At 43.8% G+C, this 24,657-nt stretch overlaps 1 protein-coding gene across 9 annotated transcripts in view; it reads right to left on the minus strand.

The window, feature by feature from the left end:
• Window positions 1-24,657, minus strand: part of CD44 (CD44 molecule (Indian blood group)) — an 87,853-nt gene that overhangs the window by 33,712 nt on the left and 29,484 nt on the right. For all 9 annotated transcript variants that reach the window (XM_027562676.1, XM_027562669.1, XM_027562670.1 and 6 more), the window contains exons 2-5: window positions 18,954-19,119; window positions 14,096-14,229; window positions 9,225-9,293; window positions 6,564-6,812 (exon numbers count right to left, since the gene is read on the minus strand). In XM_027562676.1, the coding sequence (XP_027418477.1) occupies window positions 6,564-6,812; window positions 9,225-9,293; window positions 14,096-14,229; window positions 18,954-19,119 (618 nt within the window). The remainder of the gene's footprint in view (window positions 1-6,563; window positions 6,813-9,224; window positions 9,294-14,095; window positions 14,230-18,953; window positions 19,120-24,657) is intronic.

A 24,657-nucleotide genomic window follows, 5' to 3' on the forward strand; every position in this document is an offset into this window, starting at 1 on the left:
GATTTCTGTAACTCTGAACGCAAATTAAGGCTACACGGCAGTTCCCAAAATTATTTTGGCATACAACCAGAAAACTGATGAGAAGCCCTCGCTCCACAACCAAAAGTAGCCCCCGCTTGCCGCAACTAGAGAAAGACTGTGAGAAACAAGGAAGACTCTGTGCAGCTAAATAGATAAATACATAAATAGAAATAAAAAGGTGATAATCAGAACTATCCACCAATGAGCTTTTACAGAAAGTATTCTATTCCTCACCATCAGAAAGATCATTTTGCAGATTGTGTACGAGATCAGATGATTAGAAATGTTGACTGAACAAGACATTGATCCTCTCCACATATGACGCTGATGCTGGGAAAGATTGAAGGCAGAAAGAGAAGAGGGCGTCAGAGGATGAGATGGCTGGATGGCAGCACCAGTGCAATGGACATGAACTTGGGCAAACTCTGGGAGATGGTGAGGGACAGGGAGGCCTGGTGTGCTGCAGTCCATGGACTTGCAAAGAGTCAGACACAACTGGGCGACTGAACAAGTAACAGTCTGTGCTTCTAAAATCCAGCTCTTCAGAGTTCCAGCCTTGACCTTATTCACCTTCTACCCTCTATCTTGGTCAACCAATATCATCCTCCAAGAATCTAGGGTGTAATACATCTGCCCACAGCCTCAGAGACATAGCCCCAACAATATCAGACACATGGCAGAGGGGCAGCTGAGGTGAAAGCCTGGAAGAGATGCCATTCCACTTTTCTCCAGTTAGAGTCCAAATTCCCAAACAGCGTTGCCCACGGTTACTTGTACATCAATGCTAGATTTTGCAAAGCAGAACAGAACATTTTGAGACTCCGTTTTTGAAAATAGAATACTCAATCAGGAAAGACAAACTGAAGTGACCCAATGATCTCACTAACAAGACTAGAAGCCAGAGTCTTGATTGGAAACTTCCAAAGACTGCCATTTCTGTAGCCATGATGTGCGTCAGAAGAATAGTGGAAAATAGTGCTATGTGCTAAGTCACTTCAGTAGTGTCCAGCTCTTTGCGACCCTACGGACACCAAGCTCCTCTCTCCATGGGATTTCCCAGGTGAGAATACTGGACTGGGTTGACATTTCCTTCCCCAGGGGATCTTCCCAACCCAGAGATCGAACTTACATCTCTTATGTCTCCAGCAATGGCAGGCAAATTCTTCACCACTAGTGCCAGAAAATAGTAGATACAAAAACTGAGAAAAGTTCAAGCAGAGAGGCTGAAACCATCATTAAATCCCCAAATACAATAGTAAGGCGAATTAGACTTCTTTTTTCTAGCTATCAAGAAAGCCCAGAAGTGGTCCAAGGAGAAGTACTGACAAGACCTTTTCCTTCACAACATTTGTCTGATGAAGATAAACCTTGTAAACATTTTAAAAATACCATTATTTAAATTCTGCATTCAATCTCTCCCCCACCCCTCCAACGTTATCTTATTCACTATCATATGCAATCATAACATAATATCAGTACTATTTTCCTTATAGGAATATTTGTCAAAATAAAAAATACAGTTTATTTAGTCTTATAAGCTAAGCAATTGTAAAGGATCTTTTTTATAACTCTTCTTCTGAATTAAAGAAGTTCTAATTATTTTGATATATGGTCATATCCTCCAACAACAAAAGTTAGTAAATGAAGATATGCTAACAACATCCCATTGTTACACACTTGGAATCTTTTCCCACAAAAACTCTTAAGTCAAAACACTTTATAGCTACTTAGAATGAATAGTCAAACATCCAGGGAGCTTGTTAGAAGCCTAGATTTTTACATCAGGCACAGGTCACTTCCTACACTTTACAGTTGAGGTAGCAGATGTCCAAACAATTGTCCGGGGCCTACACTTTCCATCTGTAAATCAGTATTTTCCTCTGTTATTATTATTGGCTGTGTTAATTAGATCAGTGGAAACCAGGAGTATGCATTTTTTAATAGACTTCTTTTAAGAGGACGTGTTCTGATTGAATCTCTAAATCAAAGATCTGAAGGAAAAATAATTCTGATTCTAGGTGCATGTTGCCAGAAGGAAAACAAGTAGGACATTGAGCAGAATCCAGTTGTGTGCCCAGATCCATTGGCCTCTCTATTAAATCAAATGGTGCCAGATTCTGTTCTCCCTAAGGATGGTGACAGAGCATCAGTAGGAAATTTTGACATAATAATGAGGTCCTTTCCCTTAATACTGAAAGGCTTGGCATTCAAGACAACAGAGGCGCAAGAGACGTGACAGTTCACCTGTCACTGCTGCTGTTGTTTGATCCTGAGTCTTGGGCTGTGAATTACCAAACGAAGACCATATCCAATTACATTGCTCCTGAGCTGCTGCATGGCGGTTTGAGTACAAAGTTGAAGAAACCGGATCAATTAGATCATTTAGTGAGGTCTTTCCAGAAAAACTTTACTCTCAGTCCTCTCTATATAAAATGTATGCATATATTATAGAATGAAGATTAGAGAAGATTGAGGCCTAATTTTATCTTTCCAGGCTCCCCAAATCTCTTAGGACAACAATCAGAAATGCAAATTCAGTATGCTTATCCATACAGTGTTACTCATTCTTCAAAGGAAGCCCCCTGAATACAGGGTCAGAACAAAATCAAGTAGCAACTTAATAAGCCGTGAGGGAAAAGAGATTTTATATCTACTTGATTAGGTGACCCAGCCATGAACTGGAAGCCTTCTATGTAGCATTTCATAAAGCTGCTTTCATTCATTTATTTTTGGAGTATCTTTAGAGGTGCTTGCTTGTAACTTTTGGATCTTTTTGTCATTTTACCTGAGGAAGCTTGTAATGACAACTAGCATTTCCAAGTTCCGCCCACATTCATTAATCTCAAGTCAAGCTTTACACTTGAGCAGGAACTTTGCAAAGGGTGTATATTCCAAGTGTTGAAATCAGATAAAGATTTCTCAAGAATCCATTTATCACTTTCTGTCACTTTTAATTCTCATACAGAATGCGTTTTCAGAAAGGAAACAAAAACTTCCCAAGTTAGAGAAATTCTGGATTCTTTTCAAATTAGAGGAAGGATAATTGCCATTTTGCAATTTTGAAATCTCCCACTTGATTCTCAAGTTGGACTTGAGTCCAGACTGTTTCCCTGAAGAATGGCAAAAATCATCAGGATAAACCTCCAAGCCAGTTGAGATTTTTAAAAATCATTTTGAGTCATATACTTCTTTGAAAATCTAATATAAGTTATGGCTGCTCTCCTCAAAAAAGGGAGCCTATACATACATGTTTTGAAAGTGTTGCATATTTTTTTCTGGTGGCTCTTGAATACCTTACAGCTTATCATTGAGCCTACTGGAAGCCCATGAGCTCTAGATTAAAAGCTTTAACTCTATACACATTCAGTGTCAACTCCTTACACAGTATGTTCTGTGCTACAAAGGACACATATGCATAAAAGGGACTAGAGCGATAGGAGCCAATTTCACGCCGGATGTGCCAGCTAAACCTGGGTATCCTCCTGGAAAACCTGCAGACAACCCATGTTTAGCTCAGAAACTTTATTAAAGGTACAGAATTCTGGCCACCCTCTCCCTCTAGTACATCCGGCAGAAACCAACAGGAAGTAAACATACAAGAGCAGGACAGAAATAGGCATTATTTCTGTCTTCTGAAAAAGAGGTGTATGAGAGTTGGAGAAACTGTAAACAGCTCTCGCCTAGCCAGCAGAGTTTTCAATCTTCCCCACACAAGTAGACCATGCTAGACCAAAAATAATAATAAACATATTATTATATTATATGTTATTATATGTGTAATAAATATACATGTATATGTAATTATACCCAGAAGACAAGGAGATAAGAGTGTTCCAAGGCAAGAGTCTGCTTCCTGAATTAGTTTAAGTTTCTGGATTCCAAACGATTCCAGATCACCAACAGCAAAAAGGCTGACGACATACCTCCAGGAAGGCGCTTCCAAAAACAACATTTATAATAAAAGGCTTGCTGGAAGTCAAACGCTTCCCAGATGGTCGTTCTCACTGGCTCTCCCTATTGCCACCCACCGAGGACCCTTAAGGATGGAATCAACCACACAAGCCAAAGATGCACTTCTTGGTGCTCAGCCAGCCTTCCTCTTGACCTCTGCCCTCCTCATCCATTAGGGAGGTTTTGTTATCACTCCCTCTCGCTAAGTCCCAACTCTCAGTCCAATAGCTATGACGCTTGGGGATTCTCCTCACTCGGCTTGGAAAATACGGTCTGCTCAGGAACTTATCAGTGCCAATGTTCTCGAGTCTGCCACTTGAACAGGCTACGTTCAAGTTTCCACCTGCTTGTTTTCCTTGACACCGTTCTTCGTGTGAGCTGATTTATTCAGCATCGCCACACTGGATCCTGCAACACTCTCGCGACCCTCAGGCTGGCTCTGGACTTACTCTGCTAGACATTTAAGTCTCCTCCTACACTATTGAAACTTAGCTAAGTGTTCTGGAAAGAGAAAAGCACAATTCTTTCCTCAACCCAAATGCTAAACTATGTTTTAGTTAAGTAAACATACTTAACCAAATCATTCCCTTGATTTCTGTATAGGAAACAGGCTCCATGAAGGGAGGTCCACCTCTGAGTCCCCAGTAACAAGATCAATGTCTGACTCAGTTCAGTTCAGTCCAGTCGCTCAGACCTCAAATATTGGTTGAATGAAAGATGAGGTTACTAATCCTTACTTTTTCCTCAATATTACCTTCTAATGGTGTTTACCACTGGGTCCCAAGCATTAGACTCGCTTGATACATAGTAGGACTTCAAAAATAGGTTTGCTGACTAAGGCAGGAAAGCTATGGTCCTTAAAGGATGTGCCATGAATGTTTATAAAATGTCCTCATTGCCCTTCCTGAAGCACATGTGAAATACTATTTTCTATAGGCTGTTAGCAGCTTAAATGTTAGTTTCATCTGGTTCCCACAAGATACATTTTGTCTTGATTTTCTTCTTTGGAGGGAAATGGTACTTTAAGACTGCCTTGATCTGCTTCCTGCTGAGACCACTAATTGTTGCTTTTGCTAAAATTGCATTCCCTGAACACCTTCTAAGTGGTTACTTTAGAAAGGCAGGGGACTCAGGAAGGAGCAAGTAACTAGCAGCTCCACCTGCTTGGTTTGCAGAAGCTTCTCTCCAGAAGGGTTGTTCAAACCTGGAGGGATAGGGTGGGGAGGGAGGTAGGAGGGGGATTCAGGATGGAGGGCACATGTGTTATACTTATGCCGATTCATATTAATGTATGGCAAAAAAAAATCACAATATTGTAAGGTAATTATCCTTCAATTAAAACAAATAAATTTTAAAAGAAGGATTGTTCACAGGATTACAGACAATACTGCAACGCAGTCTCCAGAGATCTGGGTAATCACGGGAAATTTGAAAATATCTGCCGTTTGAAATGCTTCAAAGAATCTGTGGGGAATGACCGGATCCCAGCTTTATCTGTGCCCCTCCCTCGGCAAGCTGCTAACAGAAATTTAAAACACCATCAAGAAAGTGACCTTACGTTAACTCACAGCGCTCTGACAAATCGCCCTGGCTTCTGAAGAGTAGAAAAGGGCCCCGTCTTGAGCACTGGCAAACCAAGACATTTCTGCCACACTCTCTGGAGACCAGAATTTCACCCCCCCAAGAGCCGCATCCAGGAGAAAAGATCCACACCATACTAGGAAAGCTGCTCAGGAGGCAGAAGGCCTGTTTGGGTTTGAATAATCCTCCACAGAAGGAACACAGCCAATCTGGAAACCTGTTTTAAAACAAACCGTAGGGGGAAAAGCAAAGAAGGAAGCAGAGAAGACCAGAGGAAGATGTAAACACTTTCCAGTGAAAGTGAAACGCCGAGGCCAAACCCCAAAGAAACTGCATGTAGAGCTTGAATAGCTGCACTCCAGCAGTCCCAAAGATGAGTTACCACATAACCAAGCAAGTATGACGAGCTTCCCCAACCAGCTGGGATATAAAACCCGTAAGTAGATTTAATTTGATCAGATAACTCCTTCAGATACACTCCCTTAGGCCAAAAACAAAGGAATTGTTTAGCAAATCATGAGTGGAGAGTATGACCAATTATTACCCAGTTAACAATATGAATATAAATCAAGTTAAAACCTAAACATATAAAATGAACCTGAAAAAAAAGTAGCAGATGAAATGGTATGCATATTTTATGATCCCAACTTTATGGAAACAATTTTATCCATAAATGGGTAAGAACAAGAAGGGAATGTGCTAAAATGAAACTAGCTTGTGTTATCAGATCTCAACTGTCACCATTTCTCTGGGACAAGACAACAAGGGATGTTCTTCTGAAAAATTTCCTGTACGGTACTTCTTAGAGATGGAAAAAAATATTTTTTTTCTGTAAGCGGTAGCAGTCAATGATATAGCACACCGAGAACTGCAGGAGGCCACCTCCCCAGATCATGTCACCACCTTCTAGAGACAGACGCTATCCACACGAGTTCACGTCCCTCAGATAGACCAGAGACATCCCTGGGAACCAACTGCTACTGGAAAGCACAGTGACTCATTCTCCTTACTGGTATCCGAGGTATTCTCTGGCTCGCTGGAGACCCAGGGGCCGTCTTGGTCTGGGGACGGGTGCACAGTTGGGAGGTGCGTGTGGAAGATGCTGTAGCCTCCTGAAGTGCTTCTCTCACTGGGGGAGCCGCTGCTCATCTCATCGTCAGGAGGGCTGCTGGGGCTAACGACGCTGGGGTTGATGTCTTCTGGGTTAGTTCTGTATTCGCCTTTCTTGGTATAACGGGTGCCATCACGGTTTACAATAGCTGGAAGACAGAGGAGCCACTGTCAGAACCTGACAGCTGATGGATTCTGACTACAGGAAAGACGGTGGCTTATCTTATAGTGACTTCAGAGCTATTCTTTTTTTTTTATTAAGCAAAACAGCAGCTAACTACATCTCTAGTGGGGAAGACAGAGTGGCTGATGCACTAAGACGGTGAACCCTCCCTGCCCACTCACACACTCTGCAAGTGGGAAAGTGGGGGAGAGGGTGTATTTAGATGTCCCCAGGTTTGAATCCCAGCTTTGTGTGGCTCTAGACAAGGTAGGCAACCCTCTGAACTTCAGTTTCATCATCTGTAAAATGGGAATGAGACTATCTTCTGTTATAAGCGCTATATGATACATTGTATGGAAAGTACTTAGCCTAGTATTCAAAATAGAGCTGGTGCTCAATAAATGATAATTCTGCTGCCTGGTCCCTATCCTTCCTTCTCAAGTACATGTAATATTCGTTGCTATTAATTCCATCTATTTTGAGAAAGTAGGAGACAAAGAGGCAATCAGTCTCATCAGGGAATACAAGACATAACTTCTTTATTAGTACTTCAGTTTATCGAGCTTCACAGATACTGTGTTTTCCACACAGAAGTTTTGTGGAAACTCTTCGTTGTCAGATAATGGTGAGCATTTTTTAGCAATAAAATATTAATTAAGGCATGTACATTTGTTTTAAAAAAAAACAATGCTACTGCACACTTGGATTATAGTATAGTGTAAATGTAACTTCTACATGTGCTGGGAAACTCCCCCAAATTTATTGAAATGTTCGCTTCATTGCAGTGGTCTGGAACCATACCTCTGAGGTATGCAAATCCATGAAGAATTAGATTTTCTTTCTAAGTGGAAAATGTTTCCAGTTTCAATGAACCCCCAGTCCTGGCTAACAAAGCAGCATGCTGAAATATTGACAGAGGTGCTGCCATCTGTGAAATTCAACTTGAAATGAGGACACAGGAGTGAATATAAAGATCAAAATCTTTGGTTTAAACAAGAAAATGACTAGAATGACATGAGGAGAAAGAGCGAGAAGGGCTTCCATTCATAGTTCTCTTCTAAATGTGTTGCCTTCAAGTATGAGTCACTCACTGCACAAGTGTGCATTTAGCTGAAATGATTTTCTACTATGTGGCATGGGCAGGACTAAAGATTCCTTCTGTTTATCTATCTTGTCCAAGTGGAACTATTAATCAAATATAAATTTTAAAAAATCCAAAGTCTCCATCACCCTAATAATCTCACAGACGGAGATCTGATCAAGAAATAGGACCGCACTTGAACGGGTCTGGATGTGGAGAGAAACATCTGTTGGGACCAAGGAAATGGGGCATTTATTGAGCATCTACTATGGGCCGGGCATGGATCAGATTATCTTTTTTAAGTTTCATGACAAATCTTATATGTTGATTCATTACTCAAACGAGAAAACTGAGGCTCAGATCATCCAGACTGTAAAGAACTTGGATTTCACACCAGGCCCGACGCAGACAGAGCACGTCACAGTCGCCGGCCCCCTCTTCCTCCTGTCAGGTACAGGGCAGGGGCAACTTCCTGCCTGTGGGGAGCTGGAACTGCGTGGGCCAGGAATGATTTTCGTCCCCCTGTCACCACGAGCACTCCCGTCACCTTGCACATCGAGGGGTCTGGCTTTTAGGAGGCAGAAATCCAGCCTCCTCATCACTGTCATACTTCTCAAAACATGAGGCTCAGAGGCAATTAGATCAAGTTAACAAGTTAACCTGTTTGAAAGTTCTGGCTGAAATACTGTGTTTTCTGCAGTGTCAACTTCTCAGGATAATCAGGAAGATTTTAGGTCGATATAGTGTAAATAACGTTGAAACACATATTAAGAAGTTTGCACTCTTATTATCATTTTTAAATACTCCAATTGAATCAAACAGAAAATTTGGGAGGCCAGAATGTCCCTCCCTCTAACACGTATTAATCCCTGCCTCTGAGAAAGGGAACATGGCTCAGACTCAGAGCCTTCAACAGCTAGAATTTAAGAACATTATTTAATTTTTCTTACATTTATATTTATTTCTAAGGTTACCTTTTACTTATAACCAGAAGTGTTGGCTTTCCATTTGGAGTTATATTAATGCTTTTTAAGTAGAAAATGATGGGTTAAATAAAGGAAAAATATCAGGTAAATGACAGTGCTGTGTCCACAGAGATGCCAACGAATGTGAAAGCACCTCTCAGGGGACTGATGTTTCAGGAGCAATGAAAGCATTGGGGTAAACCATACAGCAATAAAGGGACAGTAAACTGTAGCCCTGTGGTTAGCCTTAGGGAAATGAGTGCTATTCCATTCAAATGTGAAACATAAGAAATGCACCTGATCTTTTCCCCAAGAATGGGAAAACTCAGCCAAGGTTAGAAGAGATACATACTTATGGTAATTGGTCCTTCAAAGGCATTGGGCAGGTCCGTGACCGATGTACAGTCTTCCCCAGGTGGAGCTATGAAGTAGAAAAGAAAAAGAGACATGAGAACGCTAAAAAACAGAAGCATAATTGATGTTCGTTTCTCTTCGCTAGGATGACTTTTGCTATAACTTATCCCAGATCATTTTCTTAAACTTGACCAAGTCACCTAGGAACTTCTCTGACCTTGGTGATGCATTTTTTCACTTTTATTTTACTTCATACATCTTTGGAAGGTCCCCACACCAACATATCCATTCATTAACAAATGTATATGCTCTATACCAAGCATTATAGAAGGCTGGTTGATACAATGGTAGTAAGATACACATGGTCTTTCTTTACTGAGGCATACATTAGAAGTTATTTTTTAAATTTGTTATTATAAAATTAACAGGGGAAACACTGCAAAAAATGTTATCTGCAGAAACAACAGAAAAATATAGCTGACAAATGCAATCAAATACTTATCAACATGAATAGCATAAGACTCTAAAGACTATAATAATCCACATAGAACTTACTTGGTAGGAATGTTTTTTTAAAAAACCAATCTTTTGTCTTTTTATTAATGTATTAGTTAATGCATTTAACTAATCCCCTACGTGCCTACTCTGAATAAAATACTTCTAACTGTACAGCTTCTGAGGCTGTCCACCTTTGGTCCAGGTGCCCAGAATATTTTCTGAGGCTTCTGTTTTAGCTTATTATCATCACAGACACTTCTGACTTCCTTTTCTTCTTCCTTCCATTTATCTTCTACTTCCTCCCTTCTTTGGGAATAATGATTTCTGACTGTACGTTGGGCCTACCTGATCACCCATAGATGTTATGCGAGCAGCTCTTTGAAAAGCACTGTCTAAAGCCCTTTGAAAGCAAACTCTGACAGTTTCCCCCTGCCAGCCATCCCTTGAGTACTGTAGGAAGCCTGCAGAATGCTTTAACCAACGGTTCCATTCCTGCCCAAATGCTCTATTCCGTAACTGGACCTTGGTTAAGCTCTAAAAACTCAGAGAGCTTTGAGCTAGCTTCGCTGTTACAGGAAGGCTGGATTCAGTTGTGTATTACAGTTTTTATACTCGTGTGTGTGTGTGTGTGTGTGTGTGTGCACGCGTGCTTTAACTGATGAAATGGAAAACTGACTTCTTAGGTTAGTTTTTCTAGAACTGCTTCTTGGCGAAGAGGACAAAGAAATGGATGGATGGTTGGTAGATGGATGGATGGATGGATGGATAAATGGATGGATGGGTGAACGGATGGATGGATGGAAGGAAGGATGGATGGACAGAGGGAGGCAGGCAGGCAAACTGCTATTACAAAGAAACCTATTATCACAAGTATTTTAAATGTCCTGCCATAAATCACTGGGTATTTATGACTTGGACAAACACACAAGTCTAATAAAGCAGGGTTTGCTTGCTCCCCAGTTCCTAGGAGCATCTTTTCCCACATATAAAGGGCATGATGCCCTTTACTGGCCTATCCTTTGACATCATAATGGAAACACCTGGCAGCTTTATACACTCAACTAGAGAAAAGCAGGTTTTAAAAATAGCCATTCTTGTAAGGGCTGATTAAAAGATTTCTCAGAAGAGAGATTCTTCAAAGAGAAGTCACCTCCTTGGAAAGGTCATTCCTCATAATCCAATCTAAGCTAGCCCCTCACCACCCCCAACACCCATCACCACTGCAGAGTTGTTCTCTCTCATGTCCTCTTCTGGCTCACCACTAGCTGAAATTGTCTTGTTCATTTTACTTGATGGCTGTGCATAGCACATCTCCTATCCCCTACCCCCTGCCACCTCCATAGAAATACGGAAACTCCACAAGATGAGCAATAACTTTATCTTTCTTGGCCAGAACATTTATGTGTGATGGGGCTAGAGAGGCACTAAAATCTTTGTTGAATGAATGGGGGGTGGGAAACCCCACCAATATAATTTTCTTATAGTCCATTCTTCCGGTAAACATATCTAAGATATTAACTCCCCCCCACAAATGGTCTGCAAATACAAACAAGTCAAGAAACATTCTTATCAAACCTGAATGACAATGCCTAAGAATTAATGAAAGGAAGTTTTAGACCTATCAGTTCTTTTATTCATTTTAAGCATTAACTCAGCACATATGACGGATCACAGAATAAACAAGGAGCAAAAGATGAACATTTCTGTCTGCTTTTGAGGAATCTGAAGGTCATGGGAGACAATAATAGTATTTCTTTAGACTTGTACTGTTTTCAAAAAATTCCCAGTGATTCTCTCATCTGAAAATCAGGACAAACAGCCAACCTGGGAGATCCTGCAAAGTAGATCTATAGGATCTATTTTGGGGACACCACCAGAAACTGACCTGACCTGTGAGATGTTTCTGATTTATCTGTTATGTGACACAGAACCAGAAGCAGGCCTTGGATTATGACTTCAACCAGTCCATTCTGAAGGAGACCAGCCCTGGGATTTCTTTGGAAGGAATGATGCTAAAGCTGAAACTCCAGTACTTTGGCCACCTCATGAGAAGAGGTGACTCATTGGAAAAGACTCTGATGCTGGGAGGGACTGGGGGCAAGAGGAGAAGGGGACGACAGAGGATGAGATGGCTGAATGGCATCACTGACTCGATGGATGTGAGTCTCTGTGAACTCCGGGAGTTGGTGATGGACAGGGAGGCCTGGCGTGCTGCGATTCATGGGGTCGCAAAGAGTCGGACACGACTGAGTGACTGATCTGATCTGATCTGAATGTCAAGGATGGAATAACCTCCCCCAAATTCAAAGACAATTGCAGGTAACAGTAGTGCACTGGAAATTTCCAGGAATAAAGTTGCAAGAGAATGAAGCAGGATGTCAAAACCAATAAGGCAGTTTTGCAAATGATTAGTGCATTTGTTGGAATGGAGTCCCTTCATGCTCCAATTCACCTGAACTTTTATAAAGAATATCAAATCTGGCAGGCATACTAAGATGGATGGTGACCCAAATGTGCAATACATTCGTGTTCCCATGTCAGATATAGGGCCTCACTAAACAGCCTTTCATTCTGTTTAATGAGCATCACACTGCTGAAAGAATCAAGCCTGTGGAGTTTCCTTGAACTGAAGGATTTGTTAGAAAGACTCTGAGGTGAGCCTCCTGATACATTGTATCTCATAAACCTTGCCTCCACTACACCAAAATAGCCAAGAGAGATGTTAATTATTCAGTCTAGCCAATCACTCAGTGACAGATGGACAGACAGCTTCCTGAGTCCCCAGTGCATGCTTGTTGAATAAATGAGTGAATAAATAAACAGATGAATGTAGAATCTTCCCCTAAATTTCTCCTTTCCAAACAGAAATGGGCATTTTACTGAAAGTAAACTTCAAAAATGAACTAATTCCGGTCAGTTTTTTGTATTAACACAGAAGTCACCAGTGCTGGGCCTGACCACTGAGAAAAGAGGCAATAAACACCATCAACCCTTTTCAGGGTCTGCCGTATTTTCATTTGTCAACCACAGGCCATGTTTTACAAAAAATACTGCTGACATTTTAAGCTTATAGAAGGCATCTGCTAAGATGGGGCTGGCTTTGGTCCCTGTGGCCAGTTTTCAAGGAGGATCACATCAGTGGGCACTGACCACCTGCTGAGCAGTCTCAGGCTAAGATGGATTCAAGGATCTTTTCCAAAGTGATCCCTGGCACAGAGCAGAAGGTTATCAAGATCTGTCACCCACTTAATACCCCCATCATCATCCAACTCTAATCCAAGACATTTAAAATGTATTTCTCCTTTGATAAACATTCTTCCCTAGCTCCTTTATTTTTCATCTCATGACTTCGACAAGATTAACTCTGGAGACAAGAAAAATGGCCTCTGGTTCCTTCTCACTCTACTCTGCCCAGCACAATACTGAATGTGTGTCACTGATCACTAAATACTCTTCTTTAAAACATATAGAAAATTGATAAAAAGCACTCTAACATATTGAGTAAATTTGCATACGAGAAAATTAAACCCATCGCTTTGAACTTTACTGCTTTACTGCAGCTACTTTGGCATGCAATACCCTCCAGGACTTCTCAAACTTTTCAATGGAACTAACTTCCCCAAAGTAGAGGAAGGTTCATCAGTACTGTTCACTCCCTTCTCTGAAGATGAGCCCAACCCTATGGGCAAAAAGAAAGGCAGGGAGAAAAGTCTCAGTGGTAACTGGCCTGTGCGTGCCTGCTAAGTTGCTTTAGTCGTGTCCGACTCTTTGTGACCCTATATACTGCAGACCCTATAGTCTTGCAGACCAGGCTCCTCTGTCCATGGAATTCTCCAGACAAGAACACTGGAGTGGGTTGCCGTGCCCTCCTCCAGGGGATCTTCCCCACCCAGGGATTGAACCTGCATCTCTTATGTCTCCTTGCCACTGTCAGCACATGCCCTGATGCTCCCACGAACCCGGCTGTGCACTGCTGTCCACCACGCTGTGGCTTCCTTCCCTCGCTCCCATCAGGGCTCTCCCACACCCACCTCCTCATGGGCTCTCTCTCTGATGATCTTCTCAGAAAAAAAAGCGCCCCTAGCACTCTGTAGTCCCTTGCTCTGCTTTCTTTTTTACAACACTTGTCACTGTCTGACTTCATTAAAGTGGTTTCATATGTATTTACTTACTGTTGGCCTCTCCAACATAGCAGGTAAGCACCCTGGAGACAGGACTCTTTTTTACTACTGATGAAATATGCAGCAAGCATCTGTTATGTGAATGGAGGCTGCATGAATCCCCACTGAAGCTGAGACTGTCAGCCATGCTGCCGAAGGCTGGCCTGCCAAAAGCCACCCAGGACTTAAAGCTGACCCACTTGGGACCAACCTGAGGCATTGAAGCAGTACGTGTCATACTGGGAGGTGTTGGATGTGAGGATGTACACCCCCGTGTTGTTCGCAGCACAGATGGAATTGGGGTGGATCCGGGGAATCACCACATGCCCTTCTATGAACCCGTACCTGCAAAAGAAAACCAGAGGTCACCCACCTGCAACAGTGTAATTAGGGACTTCATAAAATCCCACCCAAGGACGTTTCTGCAGTACAAAACTTCCTTCCTGAGTTATACAAAACTGAGTTATAAAAAAGCCAAAAACAGCAGCAGAGGGACAGTGAAGAGGCCAACAAGGCTGATGGAGACAAAGTGATTTTCTTGGCGCTCTATAAAACCTTTTTTAAAAAATCGATCCATTGCCAATGAAATCTGTGACCAACAATTAGTTTGAATGAGCAGAGGGAAGCCAAAGTCATAGATAAAATGACCCCGTATTTACCATGTGAGATCCACTCTGGCCCACCATTACGTTCCTATTTGCCAGAAAATATGGAAAACTACTGGCTCCCCTCAGATGGGAACTAGGTGGCTTTTCATCTCAGTTCATAAATCGCAAACCCATATCCTTCCCATATCTATCCTCCTCTTCTTTCCTGGTCTCACCTTTTTCTGCGATTCCCTCATTCCCAACTTCATTGCTCTAAACATGTAAAAGTCGCTCAGTCATGTCTGATTCTCTGCGATCCCATGGACTGTAACCCACCAGGCTCCTCTGTCCGTGGAATTCTCCAAGCAAAAATACTGGAGTGGGTTGCCATTTCCTTCTCCAGGGGATTTTCCCAACCCAGGAATTGAACCTGGGTCTGCTGCATTGCAGGCAGATTCTTCACCAACTGGGCTACCTTATTAATATATGCCAGATACAATGCCTCTTGTCCCATGAACATCTCAGGCATGATTCCACTGCCAGTGGAAGTAAATTGATAGTCATTAAAATGCGAGTACTAATGATTAATGGGCTTCCCTCATAGCTCAGTTGGTAAAGAATCCACCTGCAATGCAGGAGACCCTAGTTCAATTCCTGAGTTAGGAAGATCTATTGGAGAAGGGATAGGCTACCCACTCCAGTATTCTTGGGCTTCCCTGGTGGCTCAGCTGGTAAAGAATTTGCTTGCAATGTGGGAGACCTGGGTTCGATCCCTGGGTTGGGAAGCTCCCCTGGAGAAGGGAAAGGCTACCCACTCCAATATTCTGGCCTGGAGAATTCCATGGACTGTATAGTCCATGGGGTTGCAAAGAGTCAGACATGACTGAGCAACTTTTACCACTAATTATTACGTAGATAGCAAAGCCTCATTAGCTCAGGAATTTTCTAGAAGCAACAGTCAGAGAAGTGCTTAAACTCCTCCATCCCATCATGGCGTTTCTGGGAGCATGCTGGAGAAACACGTGTCTCCTTTTCAGATACAACATACAGTACCCAGCCTCTGACTAGCATCGTGGTGGTTGAATACTTACCACACGATTTCTCTCAAATCTAAAATGCTTCAAAAAATGAGGTGTGAGCTGAGAAAATACCATTTGCAAGGGAAAAGGAGAGCACTAAATCCAGCAGGTTTTTGAAAATGCAATGCCCAAATCCCTTCAATCTTTCCTGCCAGAGGCGACAGTATGTACTGCGTTGCCCTGCAAGACCCACAGAAATGGCTGTGAGTCTGAAATTTCTAAGCACCTTGAACTCATCATGTTTAAATTGCAAAAGCTGACATGACTAATTCCTCATCTGCATGGCCGGACTGGTTTCTCCAAAGACTTCTGAGCTTGGTGGGGGGAGGGGCACAATTAAATATTAATGCGTTTCCATGTATCTGAGGATCCCAACTCATCAGGGTGGGGCAGACTGAAGAGAGTAGCTGCTAAGGTTTTCCCATCACCTGTGAGACTCTCCCACCTGTCCTAAGGCAGGTATCTGATTCATAGCTACCTGAGTGAAATTATGGAAATACATTTTGCAACACTTAGAACCAGCTATGGGTGGAACGGTAGATTTCTTTGGCACAGTTTTTCTTTGCCTTTTTTAAATAGTAAAACTCCTGGCGAGCCCACTCCCCATTTTACTCCCATCACATTCTGCTAGTCCGTATACACCGACATTCTAGAAGTTACAATCCCCTCTGTAAACTGTTGCTAAGTTTTTACCACGTTGTGTTCACTGTAGGTTTTACCTGTCACCCTGTCCATCAGTTAGGGATATTAAAATTCTTACATGTGTATACTACATGAGTCGACTTAGCAGACACGCACACGTACTACATGAGTAGGTTGCTGTTCCCAGGAAGAAAAGAAATACTCAGCAAATCCATCCATGCAGCAGACTTTCATCTCCCTTTTGCTCTCAGTTCTTCAGGAGGGCTGGGTCATTAAATCTTGCCCTGGGCTCAGAAGCTGGCCTGGAGTCTAGACTCCTCCCCATGCAAGTGATGTGGCCCAGATAGGCTGCAGAACTAAGCCTCAGTTGCTTACTTTGCAAAGTGGAGTCATACAACCAACTCCTGGTGCAGTCTGAGGATTAAGAGAGGGATACACATGGATGAGCCGGGGTCCGTGCTGTGCTCAGTCAATAAGTCGTGTTCAATTCTTTGCAATCCATGGACTATAGCCTGCAGGCTCCTCTGTCCATTCTTGTCCAGGCAAGAATACTGGAGTGGGTTGCCATTTCTTCCTCTAGGGGATCTTCCCAATCCAGGGATCAAACTCATGTTTCCTGCATTGGCAGGCATAGTCTCTACCACTGAATCACCTGAGAAGCCCTTTGTCCAGCGTCTAAGGGCTGGACAATTGGCCACTGGGCACAGTAAGAACTTCCCTTGTTCTCAGCATATAAGAACATTTCCGTATTTCATAAGTTTGCCTTGCCTGCATTTCACAATCAAAATTCAGCTTATGAAATCTACTTTCTTAGGCCACTAGCCTAGTCAGGGCCATATTTAAATAATTAGCCTTAGGAATAGAATAAATGGACCTGCTAATTAACTTTCCTGCACTGCAGCCTACACCTCAAGTTCAGAAGCTACCTGAGCTATCTGCTCCTTTTATATTCTCCCAGACCCTGCTGCGGAGAAGGCAATGGCACCCCACTCCAGTAATCTTGCCTGGAAAATCCCATGGATGGAGGAGCCTGGTAGGCTGCAGTCCATGGGGTCTGAGGGTCGGACATGACTGAGGGACTTCACTTTCACTTTTCACTTTCATGCATTGGAGAAGGAAATGGCAACCCACTCCAGAGTTCTTGCCTGGAGAATCCCAGGGACAGGGGAGCCTTGGTGGGCTGCCATCTATGGGGTTGCACAGAGTAGGACACAACTGAAGTGACTTAGCAGCAGACCCTGCTGGAACACATGCAGATATCTGCACACATCTGCTCTTCGCTTCAGAAAAAAGGTGCTCAACAGAACTTTCTGTGAAATAGAAACATTCTATAATCTCAGTTGTCTGATAAAGTAGCTGCCAGGCATTTGTGGCTAATTAGGCACTTGAAACATAGTGCCACCAAGGGCCAAAGTTTTGATTTTATTTAATTTTAATTAGATGTCACTAGCCAAGCGTGGCTAGGGGTCACCATATTAGAAAAACTGAAAAGATGCTTCATTTTCCACGTCAGCCTGAGTCTCAGTTCCTACCCAGACTACAGGTGCCTTACCCAAGGACAGGGGATAGATGCACTTAACTTACATTGAATGGTTTCCAAAAAGAGTTCTGCAGCTTGACTTTTTAAAAAGCAGCCTGTGTTTGTATGTGAGCGTGTTAATGAGAAAAGAACCATGTCACCTAACGTCACGTTGCAGAAGTGCAGAGGGGCGGCTGCAGGATAGGGCGGAAACTTCGGACGGCAGTTGTCCAGATTTCCTAGGGTTCTTCACATGAAGACAAACCAAACCCAAACACCTCACCACAGCGGTCACCACTGCTCACTCTTAATGCGCATCACTTACCACAGGGCCATTAAAAAAATTCAGAAAATAAGGGCCATGCCTGCTGTGAGGGTTGCCCAAGTGGCTCAGTGGTGAAGAGTCCACCTGCCAACGCAGGAGATGCAAGAGATGCAGGTACAATCCCTGTCTGAGAAAATCCCCTGGGGTAGGAAATGGCTACCCACTCCAGTACTCTTGCCTGGAAAATTCCATGAACAGAGCAGCCTGGCAGCCTACAGTCCATGGGGTCGCAAAGAGTCAGACACGACTAAGCAGCTGAGTGTGCACACACAGGCGAGCCTGCTGTGAACATCCTGGAGCAGAAGGACCTGAGGACTGCTCCCTGAGCACTGCGAGGTCCAGGAGGAGGAGCTCAGGAGGCCTCCCTTAACCCCTCTCACTGCTTTGCAATCACTTGTAATAATATACATCTTAATAATTTTCATGCCCATTTCTCTCAAATCAGAGCAACACAGAAGAAACAAAATCAAAAGAGAGAAAAATAGTTTGAAAAACCTGCTTCAGCCGAGTCTACAGGGTCAAGGCTCCACCAGGCACGTACTTATCTTAAACACTGTTATTTGGTTTTTCAATTTCTTGTGGTTCTGACAATGATATTGCCGGCTTCTTCAAAGCCCAGAGAACGCGCTGTTGACAGGAGCTTCAAGCAAGCGGATTCCAACCTACGACCTTTAAAGCCTCCCCTGGGAAACCCCGCTGTGACTCACAAAGGTGTCTTTAGCTGGCCTTAAATTTTAGTAATCATACTGGTTCCAGATTGACTTGCCGAAATTCATGGGTGGGGCCGACTCTTCAGGCAACCAGCCATTCAGCTGTCAGAGAGGACGCTTCCGGGTCTAAGCCCCGCCCCCTGGACCCAGGCAGCTTGCCTTCCGCAGTGGGCTTAGTTGGGGCCTAGGCGGGTGCTGGTCCCTTACCTGCAGGTCTCAAACCCTATGTTCCGGGCCGCCTCCATCTGGGCCATGGTGGGCAGCGTGCTATTAAAGGCCTTGCAGAGGTCGGCAGCCTCAGTCTTAGAGATGCTATAGCGACCATTCTTCTCCACGTGGAATACACCTGCATATCGGCAGGTTATATTCAGATCTGTGGGATGAAAAGGAACAGTTAGATTGTTCTGCATCCATAATTTGGAAAGGGTAAGAACTTTGTTTTAGAGCAGCCTCATTGCAAAGCCAGATAATCTTCCCTACTGGCCAGAGCCTTCCACCTTCGCTGCAGCATGTCAATGCATCGCTGCCTCATGCTTAAATCTGAGATAAGATGCAGGAAAGTAGCATCACTTGTACATTCTGTCCAGGTGGCGCCAGTGATAAAGAACCTGCCAATGCAGGAGACAAGAGACCTGAGTTCGATCGTTAGGTTGGGAAGATCTCCTGGAGGAGGAAACGGCAACCCACTCCAGTATTCTTGCCTGGGGAATACCATGGACAGAGGAGCCTGGCTGGCTACAGTCCATGGGACCACAGAGAGACACGACTGAGCGACTGAACACATCATTGAGAAAACTGAGGCTCGGAAAAGTGAGCTGCCCAAGGAAGTGAGGATTGCTTTCAAGAGCCTGTAGCTGCCTTCCTGAATCCCAGCTGTTCTGTTTCAGCAATATGTTTCCGAGCTGATAGCCAGGGTGGGGATGCCTGTGATTGCAGTGTCCCTGGGTACCCAGTTTCTTTGGGGTTCTGTGTGGCATCATCTTTCAAGAACCCTGAGAGGTGACTTATAGGTAAGTTATATACATATTATTCATAGGTGAAGAAACTGGAGCTGAGAAAAATGAAATGACTTCCCAGAGTCACCCAGCAATTAAGTGGCAGAGCTGGAATTCCATCTCAGGTCTGTTTAACACCAAAAGCCACACTCTGATCCACTTACTCCCGTGTGCTCAGGAATCCTTTCATATCATTAGAGCAAGTCTTCACTCTGGAGGGATACGCCTAAAAACTGTGACCTAATGACAAAGAGGATCAATGTTAATGGAACTGTAAGGACAACAACTGCTCTCTCCTTTCTGAGCAGGAAGTAGCTTCCAACCACGAGAAAACAGTGTCTGACAAAGAGCAAACCGAGATGATAAGAGAACTGTGAAACCTCTCCACAATCTTTCTCGATTCTGAACATAGTAAAAGAAGAAATGGAGCTTTGAAAAGACATAAGGCAGTATCAAGTGGTTTTCTTTTGTTTCATCAGCATGTAGGTGCTTTTAAAAAAGTGTCAGAACTAGGTGAGATGGAGCAAACGTGTTTGGGGGATTTCCTTTCTGGTCTAATGGTGTCCTTCGGAAGCCACTCACACAACGCTTGGCTGATGAGGCTAGAGGAGCACAGAGGAGGGAAACGGACAAGGCGCTTTTGAAATCCTGTTTGTTTTTACTGACATTTTCAGCTTTGGCTTCGGTTGGCCAATCTTTGCCAAGAGAAACTGTTGCGCTGAGTGACTGTCCTTCCGGAGGCTCTCTGTGTGTAGCTTATAAATGAGAAACAAAGCCTCCCAATCAGCTTCTTGGAGGCGAGACTGTTAGGAGAGATCTCAGCAGATGCCAGGAGAGGCAGGGCGTGGCCGTTTGCACGCGGCCGGGTGGCTGCCGTCACTCCCAGGTTAAATATAAAGTCTGAGGCATGGACAGTGGCTCGGAGCTAAATGGCAGTTTCTGTGTTATTAACATGAATTTGAGTTTGCCACCTGGCATGTAGAATATGCAAATGAGAAAGGAACCATTCAGATTGATACTTGTGAATTAAATCTCTCGAGTTCCAGGAGGAGCAAACAATATCCCTTGATAGACAACACACACATGCAAGTGTGAGGGTGTCTCTACGTGTGCGTGAGAATAGTGTGTGTCGTGTGTGCTTATGGTCAGCCGAGACAGGAAAGCATGGATAAAATCTAGCTTCAGCCTTCCTAGAAACGCGAAGATTAAACAGGGCGTGCAGTAGATCTCAGAAAAGAGGCTGCTGGATGAATGAAGAAATTCTATGCAATGTAAGGATTCCACAGCTTATATTCATCTTAGTCTCACACATAAAAAAGGTCCCATCCTAGCCCTGATGGCATTCAGCCATCTGGGAATTCCAAAGACGGTTCCAAAACCTTCATTTCAGGTCAAGAGTATTCACATTTCCTCCCCTCTGGGTCCCTCGTGCCTTAAAAAGGACCAAGCCTTTCAGGGTTGTGTATCTGTTAAGTCTTCAAAATGTATGAAGACTTTCCAACACTTCCTTAACACTTACACAAGCAGAAATTACTACCCCCAAAGGGTATCAGTAATACTAACAGCAATAATAGCTGTTAACACATGTTGTGCACTTACGATGTATAGGCTAGACACTCTTCTACACATTTGACAAGTATTAACTCGTTTTATCCGTAAAACCCCACTATATGGTAGGTAATATTATTGTCCCCACTTTCCAGATACAGAAACTGAGGCATAGAGAAGGGAAGAAACATGACCAGGTTCACAGAACTCATAACGATGGAGCCAGGATTCAAACCCAGCCAGTCTGGGCACCAAGAGACCACAGGCCTAACCACCAGGCCACTACTTCTAAACCCAATTTACAAAACATTTTATGCATTCTCAACCTCCCCCATGTAGAGCCAGAAATATCCCCAAGGTTTAAGTTAGAGCAAGGCTGAGGCATGAGTAGCCATGGACCACAAATCACAGGACAGCCACCCGTGTCCATGGCAATGGCCACACTGCCAACACCTGTAGAGAGGCAGAACTCCCCAGATATCTGGGCATCGCTCTAGATAAACAGAGATCTCTGTGATCGAGGAGCTGCCGTAACTCAAGGGCCTAACAGTAAATGGCCAAATGCATCTCTCCAATAAGCCTGTCCAACTGGACATGAATCAAGAATGCTTTCCGCTGGGCCCTCTGGTCTCCAATAAATCATGAAATAAAGGAATGATCCCATGTTCCTCCCTCTGAGAGATCTGATGGGTAACACTAATGGTTGGAGGCCACTTTCAGATTCAGGGTGGCGTCTGAAGGAGGAAGAGTGTTTGTTATGATGCGGTTGCCAGGAGGACAGAGGAGCCATGGGCCTGGCACCCAGGGATCTCACTGCCCATGTGAGAAGAACTCTATCAGTGGCCTGTTGGGAAGACCACAAAAAACGTGCTCACCAAGAGACCTGTGTAATCCACTCTCTGGCACCAACTCACAATGAAGCCTTGTAGTTCAACTTAGAGGAGATATACCCAAGATATACCCTGGCTTCAAGTCCTGACATTGCTACTAGCTCTGGGTTACACAGATAGATAGTTCCTTAACCTCTCTGACACTCAGCCTTTTCCTTGATGGGATGACAGTGCAATAGGGGTTTGTGGGACTGTGAAATGAGACAAAGCATGTCAAACACTCTGTATGATGTCTGGCACTTAATTAGAGCCAATGGGTGTTTTATACTCATTAGGTGGGTGATCTACTTCAGCTAAATTAATTCTCACAAAAGTGCTATGGAATAGGCACTACTGCCAAGCCCATTTTAGAGAGAAAGAAACTGAGGCACAAACAAATTAAATAATGTGTCCAAAGTCACCCAAGTGGGGGAGTCAGGGTTCCAACTCCTGTGCTATGCCACCAATTCCGCGGGGTTCTAGGTAAATTTGTTTTTGGATAAACCAAAGCTGACCCATACCACCATTAATCTTGCCTATATTTTTCACTAAGACTCACATCAAGAAAAATAGATCTTTCTGGTAAAATCACCCCAGCACATTTCAAAATCTTGCCTAAGGCCTGAGATGAGTAGCTTCTTGGTTTGCTCCAGTCGCTTCACAAGTAGAAGAAAATCGCAGCCTCTTCTGAGAGTACCACACTGTGTAATCTTTACCCAACTCGCCATTGTCTGAGGATCTCCAGACTTTCCTAGGAGGTGAGTAGCGTGGGGGAGGGGATGTCACACAGCTGACCAGTAGGGCTGAGGGACAAGAAGTTTTCACGAGCGGGTTTTCAGGGGTCTATAAACCTGTGAAATTACTTATATGCAAGATTCTGTGTGTATGTACGTATCTATGTTGCAAGCGTGTACACGTGTATAGGTGTTTCGCTGGGTTTCCATTAGCTTCTCAAAGATGTCTATGACAGAAACAGGTAAAGAATTGTAAGAAATTATTATCTTTCAAGTGAAAGTGTTAGTCACTCAGTTGTGACTTTACAACTCCATGGACTATAGCCCACCAAGCTTCTCTTTCCATGGGATTCTCCAGGCAAAAATACTGGAGTGGGTTGCCATGCCCTCTTCCAGGGGATCTTCCTTTAAGGTTTCTTCATTAATTAGAAATTCCAGGATTCTAAAATTCTGGAACTTCCTTGTGGGCTTCCTGAGAGCAGTGACTGCATCTCTCCCCAGGGTCTCTCCCCAGGACCCTGTGCAGGACCACAGAGGTAGGCACACGTGGAACAAGTGAAGGAGGGAAGGAAATGCTCCCCACTCCCCCCAGGACAAACAGACTGTGTGAGGTACAAACAAAACACGTCTCAGGTCTGCTCCCCGCATCGTGTCTAAGAGAATCAGCAGCTGGCCCTGCTTGAGAATTCCCCAGGAGGTATTTCAAATGTCTTGAAGCGTTTGCTTCTGAGAACTTATGCTGTTTTCCCCGAAAGCAAATGTTGCAGAGACCAACTTTCAGCTCTGTAACCAGTGTTGTCTGTCTGGACTTCACAGTCATCCTCTCCAAGATGAGCAAGGCCTTTCTGCATCCTGTCATAGGGCCCCTTCTGAGGCCAGATCTTCTGAGACCTCTCGAGCACACACACGGAGCACCCCACGTGCAGACCCCGGGAGACCATCTGCAGTCATGCTGTGCCCAGAGACTCAGTTCTCCGAGCCAGACTTCTCCAGATGGCCCCAAACGAATTAGTGTGTTTTCCAACAGGCGCCACCTAGATGGGCCTGGCCCCTTCCGTCATCTCCTCATTAAGGGTGAGGCAGCATTAAGGCAGAATGAGATTTTTTTTTCCTGATTTGGTCCCACCAGAGTAGGCTGTGAGCCTGGGGAAGCTGGTCTTCTTGAAGACTGGGAGAAGGCCAGGTCATGCGACTGAGTGACTCGTGCACTTTCCAGGGCCATGATAATAACTGCAAACATTCATCCAGCACCTAATTGGACCCATATGAGGTTTTTAATATTTTACATCTAAAAATTCACTTAATTCTCACAGCAGGGTGGTATATGGCAGGCACTTTTATTATCCCCATTTGACACAGAAGGTAACTGATTCTTTGAGAAGACAGGAATGACCTGAGCCAGGAGCCAGCAGAATAGATTTCCGACTGGGCAGTCTGGCTGATCACACTGCAGTGTTAAGTGGCACCTCATGCATGATGCTAAGACAGATGCTAAGCTACAGGAAATCTACTTCTTCTTCACGTGGTTTTTAAGGTGCAGAGAGGTGAGAAGTAAAAGAGGGCTCTGCAGAGAGGAATCTGAGCTAGTAAGCTCAAGTATTATTTTAAGATCACAGGTCTCTTGATTCTGGACCAAAAGCTTAAAAGGGTAGGGCCCTTCTCCTAAGAGCTTGGGAAGATGTCAGTGGGAAAACCTGCACTAATGGAACTTACACCCTCTCCCCGAGGCAAAGATGCCAAGGAGGTCCCTGTGTTTGCTGACTTT

The sequence above is a fragment of the Bos indicus x Bos taurus genome, chromosome 15 (assembly GCF_003369695.1).
Source record: "Bos indicus x Bos taurus breed Angus x Brahman F1 hybrid chromosome 15, Bos_hybrid_MaternalHap_v2.0, whole genome shotgun sequence".
Taxonomy (NCBI): Eukaryota; Metazoa; Chordata; class Mammalia; order Artiodactyla; family Bovidae; genus Bos; species Bos indicus x Bos taurus.